General features: G+C 38.8%; 1 protein-coding gene across 28 annotated transcripts in view; it reads right to left on the reverse strand.

Annotated features, from left to right (window-relative positions):
• Window positions 1-1407: 1407 nt before the first annotated feature.
• The window catches only part of ESRRG (estrogen related receptor gamma), a 404991-nt gene continuing 382691 nt past the window's right edge, over window positions 1408-23707 (reverse strand). For 27 of the 28 annotated variants that reach the window (XM_080585075.1, XM_080585053.1, XM_080585064.1 and 24 more), the window contains 2 exons: window positions 15457-15726; window positions 1408-5101 (listed from right to left, as the gene is read on the reverse strand). In XM_080585075.1, the coding sequence (XP_080441201.1) occupies window positions 4857-5101; window positions 15457-15726 (515 nt within the window). In that variant the 3' untranslated portion in view covers window positions 1408-4856. The remainder of the gene's footprint in view (window positions 5102-15456; window positions 15727-23707) is intronic. The other variant, XM_080585054.1, reaches the window with a different exon arrangement.

A 23707-nucleotide genomic window follows, 5' to 3' on the forward strand; every position in this document is an offset into this window, starting at 1 on the left:
ATGATAGTACAGTGCTGCGTAAGCCCCTGATAAAAAGTGGTACAGAAATGCTAATTAAGATTTTTTAAATTGTATGTGAAAACATTTCACCAGCGAGTAGGTGCAATCCCGTGCTGAGGAAGACTAAGCACCGCTGTTGACAAGTGTTTTTCTTTCCCCTTGGTGCGTGAGAAATTGTAACACCCCTTTTTTCACTCTTAAGGCATGGTGCAGTATTAGTTTTCCTTTGAAGAGCTACTTTGCAATAGTTCCAAATCAGAACACTGAAGAGGGGTGAAAAGCAGTTCTGTGCGCTGTGTGTGTATGCACGAATGCCAGTGTACGCATGCAGGCACCACTGTCAACACTAACATCTTCCTTTGAAGAGTCCTTAAACTTCCCATTGTTCTGCTGCTCCTTTTACTGAAAACCCCTAATTATTAAGTACAGTTAAAATATAGATGGTCCTAACAGCAGTAAAGCGATCCCCTCCCATTCCGAGGGGATCCATTTTAGTACCAGCAGCCCGCGACGCGCAAAGAGCCCCTGGTAGCTCCTGTCCCCAGGTGTCACGCTGCTCGGTAGCCTTTGTGTCATCGGCCAAAATCTCCAGGGAATGGCCAGCAGCGAAGGTGAGAAATATGTTGGCACACACAATGACAAAATACTATCAAGACAAGCTAAAAAGCAAGAAAAGCACGCATTAGCACTTCTGTGATGGTTCCAGAAGGGTCCACAGGCAGCGCGGGCTGACCCCAAGCAATCGGGGCTGCAGCCTTTCGGATGCAAGAGGCTGCGAGGCCACTTACTGTCGGATTTGAACCATTTGGATCTTGAAGACTTATCGGTGCTCTTCATTAACACCAATCTATATTATCGCTCCTGTGGCTGTTTACTTCCATTCAGAAAAGCTGGATCAAATTGATACAGATTTCTTTTTTCTTTTTATTACCTGAACACACAAAAGGAATCTCCTACGGTAGGAAATGAATGATAGACTCGGTTGTTGATGAGAAAGCAAATAAGTACCTCCAGATGATATTAATGTGATCTTAAAATAGTGGGAAAGTTTTCTTTTATGACATTGACAGAGAGGCAATGATTTTGAGTAATGCAGGTTGATGTGAAGATGCTTTAAGATTAAATAAGTGCTATATAAAGGCCTGTCAGCCTGAATTCTAATGTGCTATGAGACATTTTGCATACTCTTAAATATGCAAAATGTCTTGTACCACCCCGGAATTCATTCTGACAAGGCTTTATATAGCATTTATTTACACTCATATTGTACTTCGAGGGAAGAGGGGTAATGCTTGCTACTCTTTGAATGGAAGTAACAAAAGGTAATGCTAATTGGTTTGTCTCCTTCTTAGAAAAAGAAAATAAAACCAAAAAAACCCCACAACACAAAAAATAAAATAAAAGCAATCAAAAGTGGAAGCTTGTTTAATATTGCTCTACCATCATCCTGAAAGGCATAATAATTTGAGTTACACATCTGAACTGATTGGAGTTACAGAATCATATCTCCTTTTTGCATTTAACAATATATACAATATAAAATAAATACATTTACACAAATGGACATTGGTTGGAGCACACGGTATGATACACATCACAAAAATATACAGTTGATTGCTATACAGATGTGAAGCCCATCTACAGCTATAGACATGTTTGTTTTTATTTTTTGTTTTGTTTCGCTTTTTAACTACTGGCTATTATGCAACTCCTGGATTATTATAAGCAGTTTAATTTTTTTTTTGTCCTTTTGCGATCTTTGCACGATAAGACTGCCATAAAATGTTTTCCTAGGCAGGTAAACAGAGACGCTTAAATAATTAAAATACAATCACCAACACCCATTTTCTCTTCTATAAGAAAAATAGCAGTTTTAATTTTTTATATCTTTTTATGTTATCATTTAAATGCAAAATAGTGGAATAAATACAACAATCTGATCTGATTGAAACAAATGTGTAACTTCTGGGAGTTACACAATCATATTGCTTTAAATAAGAAAAAATTAAAAAATGAAGCAAAAATAGAAATTAAATTGTTATGGCTAAAACATACACCCTTTGAAATTTTCCCAACACTTCACATTAAGTAAGTGGTCTTGAAAGAACTCTTCTCCAGCAAGGTTTAAGATGAACAATATTATAAAGCCCGTGCAGTTCTTTTAGCTATATTTCAGGTAATGCTTTTACAGTCTTGAGATACTTGTTCTTTTGCAGCTCCAAAAAATTACTGAAAATGAAAACTAAAATTTGCACCGTGTGCCTTTAACACATCTTTTTTTTTTTTTGTATATTTCTAGTCAATTGGCTTTTGACCCTGAAGCCCAAGTTCTTTAATGTGATACAGCAAAAACAATATTTATATTATATATTTATATATATATAGTGTACTTGAACAGTAGCAACTTAAACCCTGCACAAACTTTCTGGAAAATAAACTTTTTTTTTGCACTCTTACATATATAAATAATCTTATAGAATCAGCACCTTTTTCCCAGGAGTTGTATTTTTTTTTGACATTTTTTAAAAAGGGATGTGCCAATTTCTGAACTCCTATCACAGCTATAAATTTCAAGTTATTGACCATCTGAATGAATTGCTAATGATGATTTATCTAGAATCACACTACAGTCACTTCTCTACTGAGAAAACACAATCTACAATATAGTCCCATATAGCTAATGATAGATACACTTTTTTTTTTTTTTTCTAGCACAAGGCTGATGGACCATCAACCCATTGTTATTTTGTTTAAAGCACACAACGTAGCAATAGTTTTGGAAACTTGTCCGCACCAAAAAAGTTTTGCAACAACACAGAGCGAGTTAATAACAACATCTGAGAGATGATTGAATAAAAGCTATATTTACAGCATTTAAAAATTAGACTTATCTATAATCTTGAAATATTCAAAGTTTTATTTCTAAGCTATACATTGGTATTCTATAATAAACTGTTACAGAAATTATCCCTTGTTTTGAAAATATTATGATTTCGACGTGTATCTGATCATAACGAGTATTTGTTTGGAGTTTCGATCTCTTAATTATTACTAGGAAGAACCTTATTACCGGTAAGGAATAGAATATACTACTGTAATCTCCTGAGGAATTGTACATCCAATATTGTCTCTAATTCTACCCTGTGTCTATAAGCACACACCACAAGAATCCAAACACCACAAGAAGAACAAGACAACAGTCTTTGAATGCAACATAAAAATTCAGAAAAGCACAGCAAACATGAAACATTGAAAAGCTGAACTACATTTCTTTTGTTTGTTAGGATTACAATTTTAATTACATCTGTGTACATAGAATAAGGATGTTCACATAGTACAGGGAGCAGCTACTAACACTGGTACATTGGTATAGCATTTGATGGAGGTTATTGTTTATTGGTTATTTAGCGACTGTAGTTTTCTGGGGGCATCTAATTGGTTTATACATTAGATTACACCTCTTAACAGTCTTGAAACTGACTGACTTTCATGCTGTGACAATACTGGTTGAAAAGCACATATACTGGTTTAGCTACTTGTTAACAATTGCAATTTACAAAATAAAATCTAAATCAATAAATAAGGTATAGAAGTGTTAAATTGTTGAATTTGGTCAGAAGTCTACTACTCTGATTTCTTAATTTTGCAGACATTGGCATTTGCCTTATTGCCTCTAAGCTACTATCGGTTCTGAGGGTTTTCCTGTGTGTAAGGTTATAATTTTGCAAACAGGCAGTATCTCATTCATTGACAACTGAAGCAGTTAGAAATCACACAGCAACTATACCTTTGTACAGTCGCTGTCTCCTACACCTTTATAGATTGGTACTTGACATGGAGTATTTAAATGTTAGACTACTCAGATATACGGTAGGTGTAATCTAATCCTTTGAGTCAGTGAACATTTAGTTATAAACTGGAGCTCATGTTAAGAAACTGGATGTTTTGGACCAGACTGGCACACAACATAAATTGCATCCGTGATAATATGCACCTTCCCTTCAACTATTGCTTTAGTAAGATAAATTCCCACATTAATAAATGGCTGAAAACTGGTAAAGCTGGTACAAAAAAATCTCCGTTAGTAAGAAGAAACAAAACATTTAAAAAAATCTTCCTTCAGGATTCATTTGTCCTTCATTATTGTTCATCATTGTTCAAGCCAGCACAAAAATGCAGTATTTCTTTCTCTTTAGTATTGCATGAATGAATAAAGCTTAAACTATTCCCTGAAAAAGTTACATTGTAGCTAACCTAAGAAATATCTGGAAGACTTGAAAAAACAATTAAGGAATCAAATGGCTGTAACTGATCTAGATGGAAAATGCAATGATAAGAAGCAGCCGATGCATCGTCGCTTAGTCGTCTAATTAGAGACTGCTCCTATGAAATCTAATACTGCATTCAGTCAGTTCATCGTGTTGTACTGTACTGCTAGGTACGGTGGTTCTCTCTTTGATTCCTTTGTCATTGGGGACATTATGGTTCATAATAAGTTCACTGGCATCCATATTATGGATTTCCATCCTTTGGCAGGCCTGGCTTCCATCTCTCTTCAATTAGAGACCTCTTTTAAAAAGTTCAGCAGCAAAGGAAAAAGAGAAAAGGAAAAAGGAAAGGAAAGAACAGAAAGGAAAAGAGAGAAAAGGAAAAGGAAAAGGAAAAACTGCATCAGAAAGACACAGAAGAAAAAGTTGAAAGCTGCTTCACAGTCTTGCTGCTAAATATCAGTGCAGTCATTTTTTCCTTAATTAAACACTAAGTTTCTTTGCCATTATTATCCTGTTTATTTTCCCTTTTTTTTTTTTTTTTTTTTGTTTAAAACGTGCATGATGGGAAAGCCCATGATGCTTTAGTCAGACCTTGGCCTCCAGCATTTCCAAAAAAAGTTTGTGCATGGGGACTTTGCCTTCCAGTTTGATGTTGTAGAAATGCTGCACAGCCTTGGTGGAGGTTTGCCTCAGAAGTGGGAGAGTCATCAACATCTTGCCAGCACGACGTGGGTCTTCCATGTGCTGTCCGGCCTCGTAATCCTGCAGAGCCTCGTGTAAGACGTCCTGAAGTTTCTGCACTGCCTCAACATCCTCTATGTGCATTGAGTCTGCAAAACAAAGGAGCAACAAGAGGTTTCAGTTTGGTGTGCCACAAAGTCAGGTAACCCAGTGGCTGCACAGCTCTTTCACTGGTGCTGTCCTCTTTTACAGAGGAGGAAGATAATTACCCACTTATTTCTATATTGACCTTCAGAACGCTATCCGGAACCACAGTGGAGCTACAAATGTATAATTAACTCTTGGGTAAGTAATCCTTCTCCTCATCCTCCTCAAACTAGGAAAACGGTTGCCCGAGCTGCTCCATAAACCACCTCTTACAGTTACTGCGTCAAAGAAATTACAGCGCCAAAGGGCAAATGGCTGTACGAGCTGAAGTCCGCATTTTATCAGGGATGCAAGAATGACTGCCCCGTTATGTGAAAGCTTGGTAGACTTCTGCGGCAGGCTCCGAGGCTGAGGGATTGGAAGCTGTGGTCATTACCCGCTGGTCGGTGGTGCTCATGGCTACATAAAAATGACAGGATTAGGACCACTTCACTGACACAAGGGAAAAGAGGGTTTGATGTGATTTCCTGATAGGCTTAGGAAAGTTTTTCTCCCTCAGGCATATTCATATAGAGAGGCAACACTTAACATGGTCCTGAGCAGCTTTTGCTCTATCAAGCTATCATTTCCTACCAGGTGTAATCCTTTCCTCCCTCTCACTCAGAGGATGCTTCACCTTGTTGTTGTTGGGATTTTGCAACTTTTTTTAATCACTCAAAGCAAGCACCTCGTCCTGTACCTTTCCAGGTGAGATGTTTTGGTGGTGTAAGTATTGAGTGAGAAGCCCAGACAAAATGCACACAAGGAACTAAACTAAGCTGCTACATGACCCAGAAAGATTAAAGCAATGGAAGTGTGAAATAAAAAGAAAAGATCTAACTGAAATAACTGTAAAACCCTAAACAGCATAAATACAAAAGGGGAAGATGTCCCTGAGAACACGCAGTTACTGGACCATGCTGAGATGACTTCAGACGAGCAGCCCTATTTCTCTGACTTTTATGTAATCATAAATGCCAAAGAAAAAGCAATGTGGTCCAAAGAGAGGTGAACGCAAGTAAGGAAGGACAGCCATTTGTGAAATAGGCCACCAAACACCCCTGATCAGCTACCAGAATTGGGATTTTGGCCCGTGGACTTACAGAGTAAATAAAGCACCATATGAGAATGTAACTGCTGCGAGGGGGTGCACGTCCTAGGGACACTGCGCGAGCTTAGCGCAGGGTGAAGCTGGGACAGTGAATCCACGGCTGCATTAGGGCATCTCCTTGAAAAATCTAGTTAGTACAATGCTTGCTTTGCACCTTGCGGATTTTGTTTGTTTCTTTTTCTTTTCTTTTTTTTTTTTTTTTTTTGAATAAAGCTCCTGCTCTCAGGCAGGTTAATGACTGAGAAGTTGGACAGGGAAGAACCCACTTCCAGCACTGTTTCCAGCTCCTGTACTAAGCAGCTATGATGCACTAGATGAGCGTGGGCCTCATGCTTTTCCCCTGTTGATGACAACAGCAACAAATTTTCCACGTGCTTCAAATACTTGAATTATATTCTGAGAATGAAGATGCATCTAAGATTCATCTCCTGAAAGCTTACATATAACTACTTCCTCAGACAATTAGGCTGGATAGTAAATACCTCTCTTTTTTAAACACAAACATATGAAACCAAAACACAAACCAGTAAGTAACAGGTTAACCAAAATGTTCCAGCTTCTATTGTCAAAACAAATGTGCAAATTGAAAAAAAAAAAAAAAGTTACAGCTCCTGCTCTAAAACAGACACTTAATTATATACAAGTTTGGATCATTTAGCACGTTTTATTGATTCTGATGACAGTTTATCTGTTAATTACACATAATGGAGTCCTTTGGGAATTTCACGTTTAATAATTCTGAGTCTTAGTGGATACATGCTCTAGGAAGCATGCAGTGAGACATACGCTGCAGGGATGTGATACTGCACATCGAGGTGCACTGTGCTGAAAGCAGAGAAACCAAAAAATATCTCTCTTAGGAAAAAAGAGGGCCACAGCATTTTAAGAAAGATGCCAGGGAAATGGTACCTCTAGCAAAATTTAGTTCTAATTAATGTGAGCCCATTCCTCAAATCCATACATTTTTGATAGTCTTCTAATATGGCAATTCTATTAAATAATTCTGTGTCAATAAGAGAAAATCCCTGAATCCTGTATCCTACAAACAGAATGTAATCAACACAGAGATGCTAATACACACAGACAAACGTGACCAATGTCTTAGGCAAGGTGTCCAATCACTGGGCTTAATTTGGAATGCAAACCCCAAACAAATTGGCTTCATTGCTCCCCTGCTCTTCACCAAGTCCTCAGATATTCACAGTTGTGGTACAGAGCACGGGTACGATGGGCTACTCCAAATCATTTGCCACAAACCACGCACACTTTGTGCAGAAATGACACAGCTTTTCCTGCTCTCCCCAAGCCCACAGTGCAGGGCCAGGTATACAGACAACCCAGAAATATTAGGAGCATGGGATAGGAGCATTTTAGCAGCCACAAAATTCTTGGCGGGTCAAAGGCTGATTCTTCCAAAAAAAACATTTTTACACCTTGCTGCATAGAGAGACAGGTCTTTCTGGAGCACCCGACCATAAATGTTCAGCTTTTAACCTTGTATAAAGTTGGTCTGGTTCTTCCCAGAATCAGCGTTTGCAACTGAGCTTGGAAATACATGGATGGAGTCCGGATGCGACCGTACAGCATCCCTCTGGTAAACAGAGCAATTGCTGATGTGGAAGAGGAACAGCAGTAAAATGTTTAATATATTTGTTGTTGTCTTTGAAATCCATGGACCGGCGCTTCGAAACTCAAACCCAGGCAAATAGATCAGAGAATGGCACAGGAAATGGAATGAGAAAAAACAGCGGGGAGAGAGGCACTTACAGCCAGCGACTACAACTTCAAACTATTCCCTTAAAACTGCTATTTGGCTTGGAAGATTTAAAAATGATTTAATCAAATTACTATGATAATTTAACTTTCCATTTACAGAAAAGATTCAAACTCATTTCAGCTTTACCCATTCTAAGGGCTGCTAATGTTTAAATGCAAACTCACTAAATCTGTGCTATTTAATTAGACGATGATTCAGCGCACAGATTTCTCAGGAAAATATTAATCTCTCCAAATATACTTCTTCAAGTTTTAGCCTTGGAGTTTGGAACTTCCACTTTACTCCACATATTAAACGAATGTAGATCTTAATCCCTCAGGCGTAAGCCTTTGAAAATAAGGAAAAGGGTTGAAAATGCTGAACTAGCCAAGGGGAAAAGAAGAGGAAAAATAAAAGAAATCTTTGCAGTAACTACAGACTGGCAGACACTGAAGTGAATTCAGAGCAGGTTAACTTGTCGCTGATAAGTCTAGTCCACACTCATAAGAGAGGGCAATGTCAACAAGCACCGCTATAATTTAAGGAAAAACAGACTCTGTGCAACGATCCAGAAGTAAAGAAATAATTCCACAGACAATATGAAATTAAATTGTAAGTTAAGTACAAAATTTTGAATGTTCTTTTAATTTTTTTAAACCAAGAAAAAAAAACAGAAATTTTCTTTTTTTTTGAAATGGTTTCAATTGCATTCTACACAGGTAATAAGAAAACCTATACCCAGATGTAAGACACTTAAAAATTAGTGCCTTTATAAAGAATGAAAACAAACAGGGTAATTTGATAGTATTGTCATTTGGAAGCAAACAGGATTTGATATTAAGAATCCTGCAAAAAAAGCATCCCAGGCTGGTGCTCACCAGACACAAGACTCATCGATACAAGACACTGCTGAAAACATGGGATGTAAATCCAAAGGGAGGGAAAAGTTTTTGATCAGTGCCCCAGTGCAATGGGGGAGGGCGAGATCAACAAGTTAGGGCATGGACTCATTGAGCTCTGCTTTGAGAGTCTCTTTTTATCCTTGCACACACGTTGTTTCACCATCACAGCATGGGAAAACAGAATTGCACCTCTTCTGATCAGCCCCACAGAAAGCCAGTTGATTGCATCATTGTGCAGAAATGAGAGAAAAACAGAGTTCTCATCTAAGAGAAACACCGCAAGGTCCAGATACAAATGGAGATTACAATCTACCTCGTTTAAAATTCAAGCTTCATCTCAAATGCAACAAACAAACATCCAGGACACCCAGGAATAATTCAGAACACAGCACAAAGGGGAAGAACTAGCTGAAGTTTGGAAAGCACCTGAAATGAGGGCAAGGAGACCTCTCAAAATACTGCTCTCAGGAAAGATAGAGGCTGGTATGTTTGTATTGTGTATATAATATACATCAGTAAGAAGAAAGCAGAGGAAACCCAGGGGTCTCAAGTGAAGTATTTCTTCACGTCTGAAAATTCAGGCAGCATAAAGTCAGAAATTATTACAGTGAATCAAGCAGCAGGGAGTATGCAGCAGTGAACACACATTAAGATGCTGATAAAGCACATCAGAGGGGCAAATATCAACAAGTAGAGCAAGGTACTTGAAAGATAGCAATCACAGTGACATCTGTGGTTCCATACAGAGGAGTAGCTCACAAACCAAAAATGGATAAATCAGGTTAGGGAGTTGCTGGATGCTGGAAGAACTGGATGAGATGAAAAGCAAGAACAGTACACAATGCTTTTGACTTTAAGGAGAACATTGACTGTAACTAAGGGGAACAGAATCATACTCTGGGCCATGTCTGAAATAAAAGAAAATTATTTTTGGATGATATTGTCAATCCAAAAAAAAACCAAAACACCACACACACAAAAACCACCACCGTGTTCACATGGGAGAGATTCCTTCAGAATTACAGATGTCCACCCTGTCCTGCCTGAAATGTGTGACATATTTACAGAGGAAAACGTGCTTTTCTGCAAAGTGCTTGTCCACGTTGTGTTTGTGTATAATTTACAGGAGAAACACAACAAAGTGACACTTTGAAAAGCATATTGCTTAAGATAGAAGTAACCCATGGAAATTGCTGATGCCAAATCAAACTAGGTTCCCCGTTCCCTCACACAGCAATAACTCCCATCCTTTTCCAGTCTGTAAGTGAACTTGCCTCAGATAGTGACTTTGGTCCTCCCTGTGTAGGGCCAACAAATACACGTAACTTTGAACATCCATTCGCCTGTCTTCCCTGAACAGAACTATCTTCTGGGGTTTGCATGTTTAGGCTAAGAGACAAGGACACAAACAGGAGTGTTTTCCCTTGCAAAAGAGTATGGCAAAAACGGTCTGAGATCTGGATTATTCCATTGGAAACAGACACTTCAATCAGAATATATGTTGGAAATTAATGAGCAATAAACTACAAATTCCTTGTCCATAGGGATTAGAGGCAGTGGAAACCAAAATAGTAAAACAGAAGCTCGTACGCTTGGTTTTAGTGAACAAGGTCTTAGTCTGGATTGCACTACGAGACAGAAGTAATTGCTGAAATTACCATTGAGAGCCACTGGTACGCTGCTGTGGAAAAGGAGGGTTGCCAACAGCGGCTGCCCACCGTTGGATTGGTGGCACGGCACTTCACACAGGGCCTTTCCTGCCCAGCCACGGGGATTTGCTTCCCAGGAAATGCACATGCAAGCAGAGAGCTGGCCAGGGGCAGAGGCAGCGCAGCTTCGCTGGCGACCATGCACTGGGATGAGGGGACCTGGGGCTCTGTCCTCCTGCTGCCACCGCAGGCCTCCCTGCCTCGCCAGCCTGCCTCGCGCCCTGGGATGCTCAAGCTCCGAGCACATAATGGCTGTGGGGATAGTGGCTACCTCACTCATAAACAGGTGAGAAACATCACAAAGTTATCCGGTTACTACACCAAACTCCAGAAGGAAACAGCCAACCAATCCCAAAAACCAAACAAGTGACAGGGGAGTTGTTTGTTTTTTCTAAGCATTGGGGGTGCAACCGATGTGATTACATGAAAATGGACTAGGAGGAAGAAACCGTGTTTATGAGACAGGAAAACTCTGACTATCCTGGCAATTTCCTTTTCTCAAATTTGTTTCTAAGCTGTACCAGCTGCAAAAATGACATTGTTAGAAACTAAATACAGTATTTTGCAACATATTATAAACCCCAGTCTACACTGGTAATAAAGATGATGTTCTATGAAATATCATTTATAGGGTTCTATCAATTAATTTTTACTATGATAATATTATTTAATTGTAATAGCCTAGTGCTCTGAGTATGTTGTTATGGTGTCTGGAAGGATAAATAAACTGCAGGTAAGAGCTACATTTCTTACCAGGATAGATGATCATGTAACTTTTCTGGCATCTGTGCTGCTCTGTGCTTCATGATGTTAACATGCACAAGATGCTTCTCAGTTCGCACTCCTTCGGTACTGAAAGGGTTCTTTCTTTCTTTTTTTTTTCTTTCTTTTTTTTTTTTTTTAAGAGTCAGTAAGATAGTGAGACCAGAAATTGTGATGGCAAGTGGAGGCCCTTTTCTCTTCCTGTGTTACTGGCTAGACAGCCAGTATTCATGTTTAAGATTAAATTTTCAACAGTGCATAGGGTTATACTTTTAAGTGCCTAGCATCCACATGTAGGTCAAATTTTTCAAGATGCCAGCAGTCTATTAGGCAGATACACACAGATCACATTTTATAATGTGCTAATGTATTTTGACACATTAGTTACTTATTTTAGGTCTTAGATGGGAACTTTAAAATCTGGTCTCGGTTGTGACTCCTGAGATCTTCTGCAACATTTAGGCCTGAAGGAACAATTTAGTCCTTACTGATCAGGCAGTTTCAAAAATCTGCTCACCTGCAACTCCCTGTTTAGTATTTCCTAATCAATACATGAAAGCATTTTCTAATATGGAAAAGATGAGGAGGTCACCTTTTATGTGCAGGAGTGTGCACGTGTGCACTTGCGTTCACCTGAAAGTATTTTGTAAATAGTTCACCTTCCCTTACACACAAGGAAGTAATTGGTACATGCATGTTTTGGAAAACATTCAAAGTTGATTTTCTGCGTGGGTAAACAAAGTGCTCGGTGGTGCCAGATTGCTTCATTTGGGCAGTGCAAGGGGGAACGCGGGGCAGCTGCATCCGGCAGCTTCAAGGAACTTGCTTCTGTGCACAGAAGGGAAGGAAAGCAGGAAGAAACCAGGGATACTGACAGGACAAGGACAACCCTGTGGTAAGAGGGACTTCCCCAGAGTCCAAGCATAGAAGGTGCATTAATTACTATTGAATCATTGCAGAGATTTAAAACTAACCTGATACATTCTTTATTAAGCACTACAAACTAAACTTAACTATTGAAACTACACCTGCACAGTGTTTAATGTACACAGGACTAAAACATCCATACGTTTGTGCTCTTATATATGTATTTAAACTTCACAGACACTACATGCACTCTGCTCGGGATCAAGGATAATATCCAAGGTTGATAGTTCTTGCATTTCTGAAAATTTAGAGGCGGACTGGCATTGGCCAACATCAGAATGAAACAGCTGAGAAGAGCCATCAGAAAATCGGCCTGAATACCAGCTCCTTGGCCCCGCCTTTCAGAAATCAACTGGCAGTATTGCCTCAGAAACTGCACTGCAGAAATAGACCCCATGGGCCAAAAGAAAAGGCAGCAGTTGAGGTATTTTTAATGGTCACGGTAACTTAGATTTGCTGGCCAAAGCAAAGCTTGTTGTATTTATCTATACAAAATACAATCAATATTAAGACAATCTACAATTTCTTTTTCTGCTTCTATATACCAGCAGTGAAAGCAGTGTGACACTGTATCATAAATCACTAACACAGATGCAGTGCCATAAAACCACCTTTGTCTGCTATTTACAGTAGAGTTAACCTGGGAATTTCACTAGACACCGTGGATATGGCTGAAACACCTAGGAGTCCTTAATATACTTTATCCATTCTCTCTACATCTACAAAAATGTTGCTGTATTTTAAACTGGAAAATAAATAGTGGTAGTTTTTGAAGAAAGTGTTGTAGCAACAAAATACAGTAAAATGTGAACTGCTAACTGATGAACTTCATAAAGGTATTTTACTTCCTTTTCTCAGGTACAGCTGCATGTACATTAATCAATTTCTTAGTTATGTAAAAACAAGCTATTTCTGGTTTTGTCTATGAAAAAAAATAAATTTGATTTTACTTTAATAATTTAGTTTTAGCAGTATTTGTGAATTATAACACCAGTGGTTTTATATTCTTTGCTGGCCTGTAATTCTGCAGGTTGGTGTAGCCACAAAGTTTGATATCTGCTGCATGTACAACCTGGAGCTGAAATATTTAATGTCAGCAGTCAAAACACTCTGCTAAGAGGGAAATCAAATGACTGGTTTGCTTTGTAAATTCTCTGTGCAATAGTTTCTTTTAAAAGAGCCATTTTATTTCTTTTAAGATGAGGGAAGGAGATGTTTTCACTTAAATGTGCCCTGAGTTCTAGTATACTGACTTATATTTCTCTCTGGCATTATCCTTGTTGAAATTCCCAGTGAAGTTAATGAAGCTACAGATGATTTTGACACACTCTATGCACAATGTATGACTAAACTTTTTTTTTTTTTTGGCAGCAGTATATTTTATTATTACTTAACCACTGTATGCCTTTTGGCAAAAAAACAACACGTGAGTAATATCTAACACTGTATCCTTATATTCTAGCCCCTAAACCTTTTTATCAAGTAAGTACAAGTACAAAAATATTTCTAACTCAAATGGACTTTAATTTATAAAATTAAAAAAAAATACAAATAATTTCACAATTCAGACTCCTACTTCCAGATAACTTTCTTGCTCTGCTCACAAAGAATGAATAAACCTGAGGAAAATCTTTCTTGTGACTGCAAAGTGTTCTCAAGTATATATTTATAATAGTAAAAAAAAAAAATAAACTCTCAATTAAAAAATAATGTTGGGCTTTGAGGGGTGTTTCAGCTTTTTGCTCTTCTGGAAATAAAATAATATTCTAAAACTAAGGACAGAGTTATTGGGGTGGAGAACACTTTACAAAGAAACTAATAAGCATTTTGACTTTGCATGTTTTTGAATTATATTTCCAATTAAAAATGCAGAGTGCTAAATCACATTACAAAGACAAATAGGAAAGTACAACTTCATTGTTGAAAACAATTTCCCTCCTATCAATCTGAGGATTCATGCATCAATATTGTAGATGAACTGTTAATTACAAAATCAATTAAAAAATTATTTCTAAAAACAGTCACGCGTCCTGGCTCTCAGGGGGGCAATTTGGGCAGAAGGTCTCATCTCACTAGGACCGCGCCAAATCACAAGTCGTCATCCACAAGTAAGCAAAAGCAATCTGGTTTTTCATTTTTCAGCGCGGCTGAGCCCAGCCTGAGATTGATCGTCACATATGGCCCCAGAAAACAAACTGTCAATACCTTGAATGCTGCAGAATTTGAACAAATAGCCGTCCGCCCATTCAAGCCACTCATTGCATCCCATTTAACAGATTTTATTGACAGTTTCCTTCTTGTAATTAAAGGGAAAACTACTGGCCAGCAACCAAGATAAAGTTCAAAGATAGGGTCAAAACAAAAGCAGATGGAGGGGCACGGTGTGACTGTCAATGGAACATAGCATCAGAGCACGTTATTGACACACAGGTATCTAATGATCGGCACGTCATTAAAGAGGGATCTATCGTGAACTTTATGCAAATGCTAAAAGGGACTTAAGACCACAATAAAGCATTAAGGAGACACAAAAGGAAAAACAACAAAGCACAAACGATTTTTACTTATCTGACTGTATTCACTGCTTCAGCACTTTTAAATTCAAATGCAGGAAAAAAATTCTTCCTGAGATTTTTAACCCTTTCTGCACAGGTAACAGATAAATGTAGAGGATCCATAAGGTAAGGTGGGGTCCCTGCGAGACTAATAAATGATTTCCTCCCCCCTCCCATCTCCTGAATTCACCCTATCAAATAAATCATCAGTAGCTGCATTTAAAGAGGACGCATATAGCATATTCTCAATGCATCCTTCCTGCTCATTTTAACTGTGATGATTAGACTTGTCTGGATTATGGAATGGATTTAGGAGAACAACATCCATATTCATTTGAAAGGATCTTTGCCTGTAAAATACTCTCCAAATCATACAGTGCATTACCCTCCACTCCCTTAGGATCATATTCCCCAATTACTTGGAACCAGAAAACCCTTCCTAGTTTGAACTGTTTTGTTTGTTGCCTGTTAGACTAAGGGTTGATTAGCAATTTCTTCTTCTAAACCCATATTTAAAACGAGCACACAGAAAGTATTACGGAGAAAAGAAAAGTGATATATTAAAAATGTAGCAACCATTGTGCCACTGTGCCAACCTGAATTAGCAAGTGCTATAGCTTTGAGGGTGACAAACTCTTCTTTCTCCAACTTCATGCTCTTGTATTTCTTTACCAGCTGCAGTATGGCATTGTTAAGGTCAAGAAGGCCTGCCAATTTGGACTGGTCTTCATCCATAATATAATCTTCAGCATATACGAGCTCATCTTCAAAAGAAAGTGACCGGTATACAACACCGAGAATCAAAATCTCCATCCAAGCACTCTGCAGAAGGCTCATCTGGTCAGCTAGAGACAAAGTGGAGAATCCTGAATAGGAAAAAAAAAATAAACAGGAAAAAATACTAAGCACATTTGGATTTGTCATAAACCTGCTCCTCTACTTGATTTGTTTTTATATAGTATGTACTCTATTATTCTCCCTTCTGCTTTTGTGCCTTTCATCCCCATTTTACTATAGGAATCTTTTCCCTCTGTTCATCGCTACTTTACACCAAGAAGGACAATTTAGGAGGGATTTTTTTTTTCATTTTGAAAGGGATGATTTGATGTTTTAATAGAATTAATGTGATTAACACAAAGAGGAAAATTCTCTTTGAACTTTAACCTCAGGGGAAAGAGAAGTAACCCACCCTCCTCCGAGAAGATGTTAATTACTTCTGCAATGGCTCCTGCCTCTACCACACTTGTTGAAGTAATGGGACGGCATATTACAGTGCCAACTGAACAGCAGTCACACCATCGCTTTTCTGAGGACAACCAAAAATTTAATAAATGCCTCTTAATGAATTTAACTTTTGCTTTCCTATTTTTTTCTTTTCCCCTGCTGTCTTTCCTAAGAGGATCACAGGGGGCAAACATCTTTACTGCCTTACCTTTTCAGCCTCTTGTTTACAGTACCTGCTAATTTATGACATCAAACTGCTAATATCCCAATCACATTAGGAGCTACAGAACAACATGGGCGAAGAAGTGATTTCTTGGCCTGTTGGTGAAATGCAGCAGTTTGCCAGTTGGCACCAGCAGCCACAAGTACTTAATAAAATCATCAAAGGGGATTAGTCAAGCCTTTCTTAAAGGGTCTTAAGACATGTCTGAGGCTTTCATTTAGTTGTTTATGGAGCTGCTCACATGTTCTTTGACAGGGTTCCTTCTGTACGAACATTCTTTTTTTTGCTGTTCAATTACACTTAAATGCATTTTTCTGTTTTGAAAATCAAGAGTTACAGTCAAATAGGAACAGATCATAAACTAGCAAATCTGCAAGGCATCTACTCCAAACAAGATTTTCTCTATAAGCACTAAGCAACAGAAGTAATACAATAAAAAAGACAAGCCCACATCCAAACCACCAGGCATCCATAAAAATGAAATATAAAACAGGCTGCATGCTTGCTCTCTCTTATTTCCTCCCCCTTCTTATTTGTTTTCATTTTCTCATACTGTCTTTTGAGTCTTGTGATAGAACTGTAGCTCTCTGCCTTCAAAAAAAAAAAACAAGACCTGAGCCAACACCACCAGGAAACCCTTGAGGAGGTGACAATGGAAAATAACACATCTGTGATTAAAATAAATAAGAGGGAAATGGAGAAGAAATAATCGTTTGAAAGGTTATAAGGAGGAATTCATGATTTCAATTAGCTTCAACATTTCTGTTCCTTCCTGTCTTTCAAGAACCAGTTTTTCTGCAGCAGCAGATGGACAGAGAACGTAGCCTGCAGCACTGTCCTGTGACAGCCCTATTCTCCCTCCCAGACACTGCTGTTAGTAAATAGATTTACACATTCTCCAATCTCCACACATCTTTCTGCCGAATAATTAAAAGCAGGATGATTAGTTTATTGAGTGGAAGGAGGAACTTTTTTATTGAGGTCCATCCACGATTTTATCAGGGCCAGCACTTTTACGGTTGTCATGAGGGTGCAGGCATCCAATTTTTCTTATCTGCCTGATTAATACAAACGCTGTTTCAGGACGCATTAATTAACAGATACAAATCTACGTTCTCATGGAAGGATCAATACAGAGAAGAAAAGAGGCATCAATGTGAATTTAGTGCTGATGATGGAGAAGGCACTCTATTGACATTTACGTGCATAGAAACTTTAAAGTTGCAGTGGAGCCCTTTTGTCCCTGTGATTTACAAATTAACAATTTTTCAGGTATAACAATGTTTCACACACTTCTGAAGAGTTTAATTAAGCAAAAAGCAATAAAATCAGTTTTGATTAAAAAAAAAGTTTAACTTGCAATTTCTATTCTTTTTTTTTTTTTTTCTTGAACACTCCCTACTTCCTTCCTTTATTTACTTATCTATTTTGGTACTTTTTTTTTTTTTTTTAATAAATACTGCTATGTTTCAATAACACTTATTGTCCCACAGCCAAAGGAAATTACATATGCCCCGTGAGAGGGAGAAATGGGATTTTGCCTACAATTTATTGTTCTGCACTCTTGAAAAATCTCCTTTCTGGTGTAGAAAATATACTAATTGTTTTTATATGACGCACAAAAAATCAAAGGACTTTTTTACATTACAGAAAAACTGGCAAATACAAACCACACTGTTCTGCTCTCCAATAATAAATCAAATAAACATGATTATATTTTCCCTGATCGAAGTAACTTTCCCTTGAAAGCATGCTCAGTGAAAACATGTTTTAACTTTTACAGGCATCCCTTGGGGGAATATAAAGCAGCATCATGTTGTAATTAATCTGTCTGTTTTGTTCTGATTTTTCAGAAAATGTGAAAGCATCCTGCGTGTCTCTTGTATCCCACCAGTGCCCTTTTAATAGATGTTCAGCAAGTCACAGTTAACAGAACAGATTACATAGCCATAGACGTGTTTACATAGAGGGATTCATTTTTAACTGTTTCATGAAGGTCGTGCTTACTCCGTGCCAAACTTTGCTCTGATCCTCTGTGCTTTTGTTATACGGATCCCCTAGACCAACCACATTTGGTGACAAGCAGACACTTCCTATTTCAAAATGTAACTATTTGAAAACAAGTCTCCAGATCACCCGTGAATACACTGCCAGCTTTCTGCACCTGCCATAGCCCTCCCGGTCTCAGCCCTAAGCTCTCTCCGAACAGCCCCGAGATGCTGCCCACGGTGGGCTTTTGAACTTTGTCATGCCTTGTCTGGCTCCTTAATCCCGAGGAGCCTTGCCGCTCAGAGTTTTCAATGTAGCACTGCACAATGGCTTTTTAAAGCACCACGTTGTGCACCTTCTTCCCCCTTCGCACACACCATGGTGGTGACAACTTTGATCTCTGCCCGCCTCCCTCCCCACGTCAATGCCGTTTAATGTATCGCAGGCATTTGCTCGCAGAATGGCTCTGTACCTTGACCTGCCGTTAAACAGCGTGTTTGTCTGCGGTACGGCGCGCTCCGAATAAACCAGATGACAGTCTGGAATAACGTCATCTGGAAGGATTGAAAGGCTTCTCAAGAGTCAGGTACCCCCGAGGTAATAAGCTTGAAGGAAGCATGTTTTGTGCCAACCCTCCTGCCATCTTCTACTAGACGCTCATGTGCTTGACAATGATGCCATGGGCACTTGTCACGATTTTTTTTTTCCCTTTTTGCCTAGCAAACCGATGCACTTTGCAGTCAACTTACAAAAAAGGCTAAGCATTTGAAAGTGTGAAGGGCAAAAAATATCTGACGGCTAGTCTTCAAAAATACACTTTCATTTCAGAAAGCATAAATGTTTATTTCCTGAGCTGAGTGTTGACAGAAATAGGCTGCAGCGCAGGCATATGAATTTAACCCCTGGTAGGCATTCTTTTCAGCACGGTTTTATGTGGCTGCATGCAAGCATTGTAAATCTACAGGGTGTCTCGTAATATCACTTAACAATAGCATTGATTTGCTGGTTACAGATTGTCTTCCTTCCTTTTTTTCTTTCTTTCTCCTCCTTTCAGGGACTGTAGCGTTTCTTTGGCTAAAAATAGATACTTTTCTACAAACAGCATATCACACTCAAATTGTAATTATGCTGTAATGACTCACTGAGATCACCGAGTGTGCATTGAGAAAAGGTTGATTGAGCAACTGAACATATGCTTGCTTTTCTCCTTTCACATACCAGTAAACCCAAAGCTCCAAGGAAGCAGAAATAAATAGGTAGAAAGGCCTCGGCATGTTTATTAGGGGAGCGGCCGGGGCGAGCGGGATCTGCGCAGCGCTCTGTGCTTGCAGCCGGCGAGGCAGGCACCGAGAGAGCGCCGCCTCGCAGACGGGGCTGACGAAGCCACAAGCTCCTCAGCTCCCGGCACTCGCACCGCTTGCTCTCTGCTCCACGCCGCTCCCAGCTCCATGCTAAGCAGGGGAAATCTTTTGTATTCCTGAAGACCCTTTCCTCCGCTTCATTAAGATGGACTTCATGGACACTAACTCACTAGGGGCTACAGTGAAGCAGCTGCAGATGGTCAAGTGCCAAAGTAAGATCTGTAGCTTACACACAGCACTGTGAGAACTACTTGACAAAAAAAAAAAAAAAAGAGAGACAGTGGCTGGACGTATTCCTACCTTTATTTCCAGCCTTGAGCATTTGAGGCGATGCCTGAAGCAGGCTACTCTAGCTCGAGTAGTTTCACTTTGCAGGGAATGAGCTTCGCCTCCTCTCTGTTATGTGCGCAGAAATCACAATGTTTGATCAAACCAGGAATGAAATTGCTGGCAAATCTGGGAGTTGCTTGAGTTTTCTGATAATCACCTCCCATTTATTTCACCATTTATTTTTGTGACTGTTTGTTTTAAGAGCAGAATATTTCTTTTGCTTGCCCTGGTTTGTACTTCAAATATCTTCATTTACATTTTCTATAATCAAAGCTCTGCTTGAAAATGACATGTTCACTAGTGTGTTGCAGATTCAATATATTTACACAGTTGAAATACCAGAGCTGGATTTTCAAATTATTTACACTTAATTTTGATAGATTAACATCCTTCTAAATGTTTTATGGGTACTGATGTTTCCAGTGCAATTTCCTTACTTCAAAAATGATGTAGAGTCACCACTGCCAGAAGAACAAACTGATACTGCAAACACTTTAAAAACAAACAAAAACGAAACAAAACAAAAAAAAAACCACTACTTTTAGCCTAGAATACTTCATAGAGAGAGTGTGGCCTCACAGTCAAACAATAAGCAGTGGGCCAAATGCTTTCTCCTGACTACACAGGAGTGAACATAAAGACACCCCACTTCATTTCAAGAGCAGCCACAGGCCCAGGATGCTCTTGGACATGCCGCGGTCCCAGGGCTGCCCAGTGGTCCTGCCACGTGCTTGGCACTTGCCCAGACTCATCGCACAGCTTCAGCTAATCTCCAGGGATGTACACAAAGGCTGGTGAAATTTCATCACCGAAATTCCTGCTAGGGCTACATACGGTGTTCTAGACGTGATCAAGGTATTTGCTGAAGGAAACCTTCATAGCCTGACTGTCACTTAAAATTAGTCTCTTCCTTCTGCAGAAACCCAGGGAAGAAGATGGCATGATTGACTTTTTTAGGGTGCCTCTAGAGCTGGATCTCCCACATAAATCTAAATTAAGAGAACCTTTTTATTATATCAATACAACACAAAATTGATTTAATCGCATTTCAACATACTCTGTTATAAAAATATGTAACAAGACTCACACACTTTTCAGCTGTTATGGAAACTATTAAAAAGAAGGAGAGTACTCTGACTAATCACCAAACATATTTCACAGATTACGGATGAAATTTAGTTCTTGGTGAAAGCTGGAACAGAAACAGATACACTTCATTATGCCAGAGTGGACCTGTTACTTCTTTTTTTTATTTTTCTTCTTTTTTTTTTTTTCATACCCATTTGCTCATGGAGCTCTTGGTCAAAGGACTAATAATTGCATGTGATGCCACAGCAAGCTGAAATGTAAGCATGACTGAGGATTTTCATGTGCAAGATGTCAGATCATGAAATAGAAAGACCAAACTTGAAAGTCAAAGATAGGTACCAAAGCGCAAACTTAAAACGTGAAACACAGCCAAAGACTCAACTTAGGCTGTTTGTTGGATTCAGCTTCCAAGCTACTTACAATTGATGTGCCACAACTAAAGTTACATTTAGCAACTAGTCTCACCCCACAGCTTTCTGCACAGAGGACAAGTGAAACCACAGCATTTTCCCAGCAATACTTTGCTATACAGCACGTCCTCCTGCCCCTGTAGCAGAGCACCGAAAGAAGTGCCGGGACTCTGCTGCACACCAGGAGTGCCGGCTGCCATCTGCGAGCTGGGCGTGCGCCCGCCTGGGAGATCAGGTTTTGTATGTGGAAGTGCCCAAGAATCCCTCTGACTCTGCTACAAGAAAGAAAAACACATTCAGAGCACGCTGGGGTATCTGCAGCCAACCAACCCGGTGTGCTTTCTCACTTTTTATTTAAGGATGCTTATATTCTAACTCTTGCTGTCCAAGTTCTTATAAATATATATATATACATATTATATTTTTAACAGGAAAAAAATCCTATGACAAGCGCTTTTTCACTAAACCTAACTGCATAACGGGAAATGCCACACAGAGCAGTAAGAAAACCAGGGCTTTTATCCTGACGCTACTTTCATCTCACTGAAACAACAGCAGAGAGATGGCACGGCAATAAAAATGCATTCACGCTGCATGTCCCTCTCAATCTATTAAGAACAATGGATTCTCACTAAGCAAATACTCACTTGTCAGAAGTATTTGCAACACTGGATTCATTCAGCAGGAGTAAGTAAGTGAAGTTCACAGCAATTTAAAAGCAGCAGATTAGACATATATAAACAGTGAAGATGCTGCTTGCCTAGCGTGACCTTTCACTCGAGGTATACAAAAAAGTGTTAACGTAATTTAAATACCAGTTAGAAATATTTCTCTTTTGTCTTTTACCCTGTGAAACCTTCCATAGTAAGATTAAATAGAACAACTTAAGCTTGTCATTTCTACACAGGGTAGAACGCGCACAGTGAGATGTAACTCGCTGTACTTCCAACTGATTTCAGCACTTGATGCTGAGATCTCTCTAACCAGCCAGATATTACTAGGCAGCTCCTTTAAAATTTCTTTTTGCTAGTTACAGTACAAGTTCTTACAAGCTTCTTGTTTAGCAATAGTACTGGATATGAGCTGGAAAATGCCAGTGATTAAGACTTTCTCTCTGACTTCATGTTAGCACTTCCAGTTGCTAATACTCTGCAGTGAAACATTAAGGATGAAAAAACCTGGTCAGTCACCCTTGCTTCAGGACAGACTTGGTGAGACCTGCATGTATGCGATATTTCCTAACAGCATTTCTGGAAACAAACGGTTTGAAGTATTGCACACACTATTTCCATTATTTTTAATTTCATACCTTATTCCGGTATTTACTAAGAAAAAGGAAAATGTAAAACAACAGATTTAAACAGATTCATAATTAATTAATAATAATTTTCCCTTTCTTCTGGCTTTACCACTGGAATTTCTACAATTTTAAATAGCATTACTGCAAATTCATACCAACCTTATATTAAAAAGGAACCAGGCCAAACACTTCTACTTTGATTATCATCACCGGATACTCTGAGAACAGATTAATAGTAAACTCTTTTTTTCCTTTTTTTTTTTTTTTTTTCCTGTATGTTAGACAATTAGTACTTGGAAATCCTCATGTTTTACCTCTCTGTAGTGACTTTTTAAATTCTAAGATATGGACAATCGAGGAATTTTAGAATTAGCATAGCAGTCCAATGTGACCCAAGGTAGCTGTAGGTCCCCCTGAGGACAGCAGTACCGACTCGCAGATTCTAGAGGGTAATCTTTCTAATGCACTGCATGTATGATCTGATCTGATTATTTGAAGTTAACTCTTGCAGTTCTTTACATTGTAACCTTTGAACATGGTTTAGTTAGACTATGGCTTTTTTGGGGTCTTCCTATTGAAGAAAGTGGAAGCAGATGACATGGTGTGCTCCTAAAACCAGCTTTGCTCTTACACTTGAAAAGTTTGTGTCCAGGGTACATCATTATTTATTTATTTATTTATTTTACATGTCTGACGCATTTTGAGATACCACCTGCGTGCCCAGACATTTGTAAAGGAGAAAACATAGCAAGATTATATTTATGACCCTGATTTTTTTTTTTGTGTGTGTGTGTGAGTCTACATTAAAAAAAAAAGCCCCAACAATATTCTCAACATAAGTATGGATTTCACACAAATTTTCCTTCAATCTGTTCTGGATGTATATATTTGAGTATAGGCATACTAAAGCCAGCCTTGTGG

This window comes from Anser brachyrhynchus (assembly GCF_964034855.1).
Source record: "Anser brachyrhynchus genome assembly, chromosome: 3".
Classification (NCBI taxonomy): Eukaryota; Metazoa; Chordata; class Aves; order Anseriformes; family Anatidae; genus Anser; species Anser brachyrhynchus.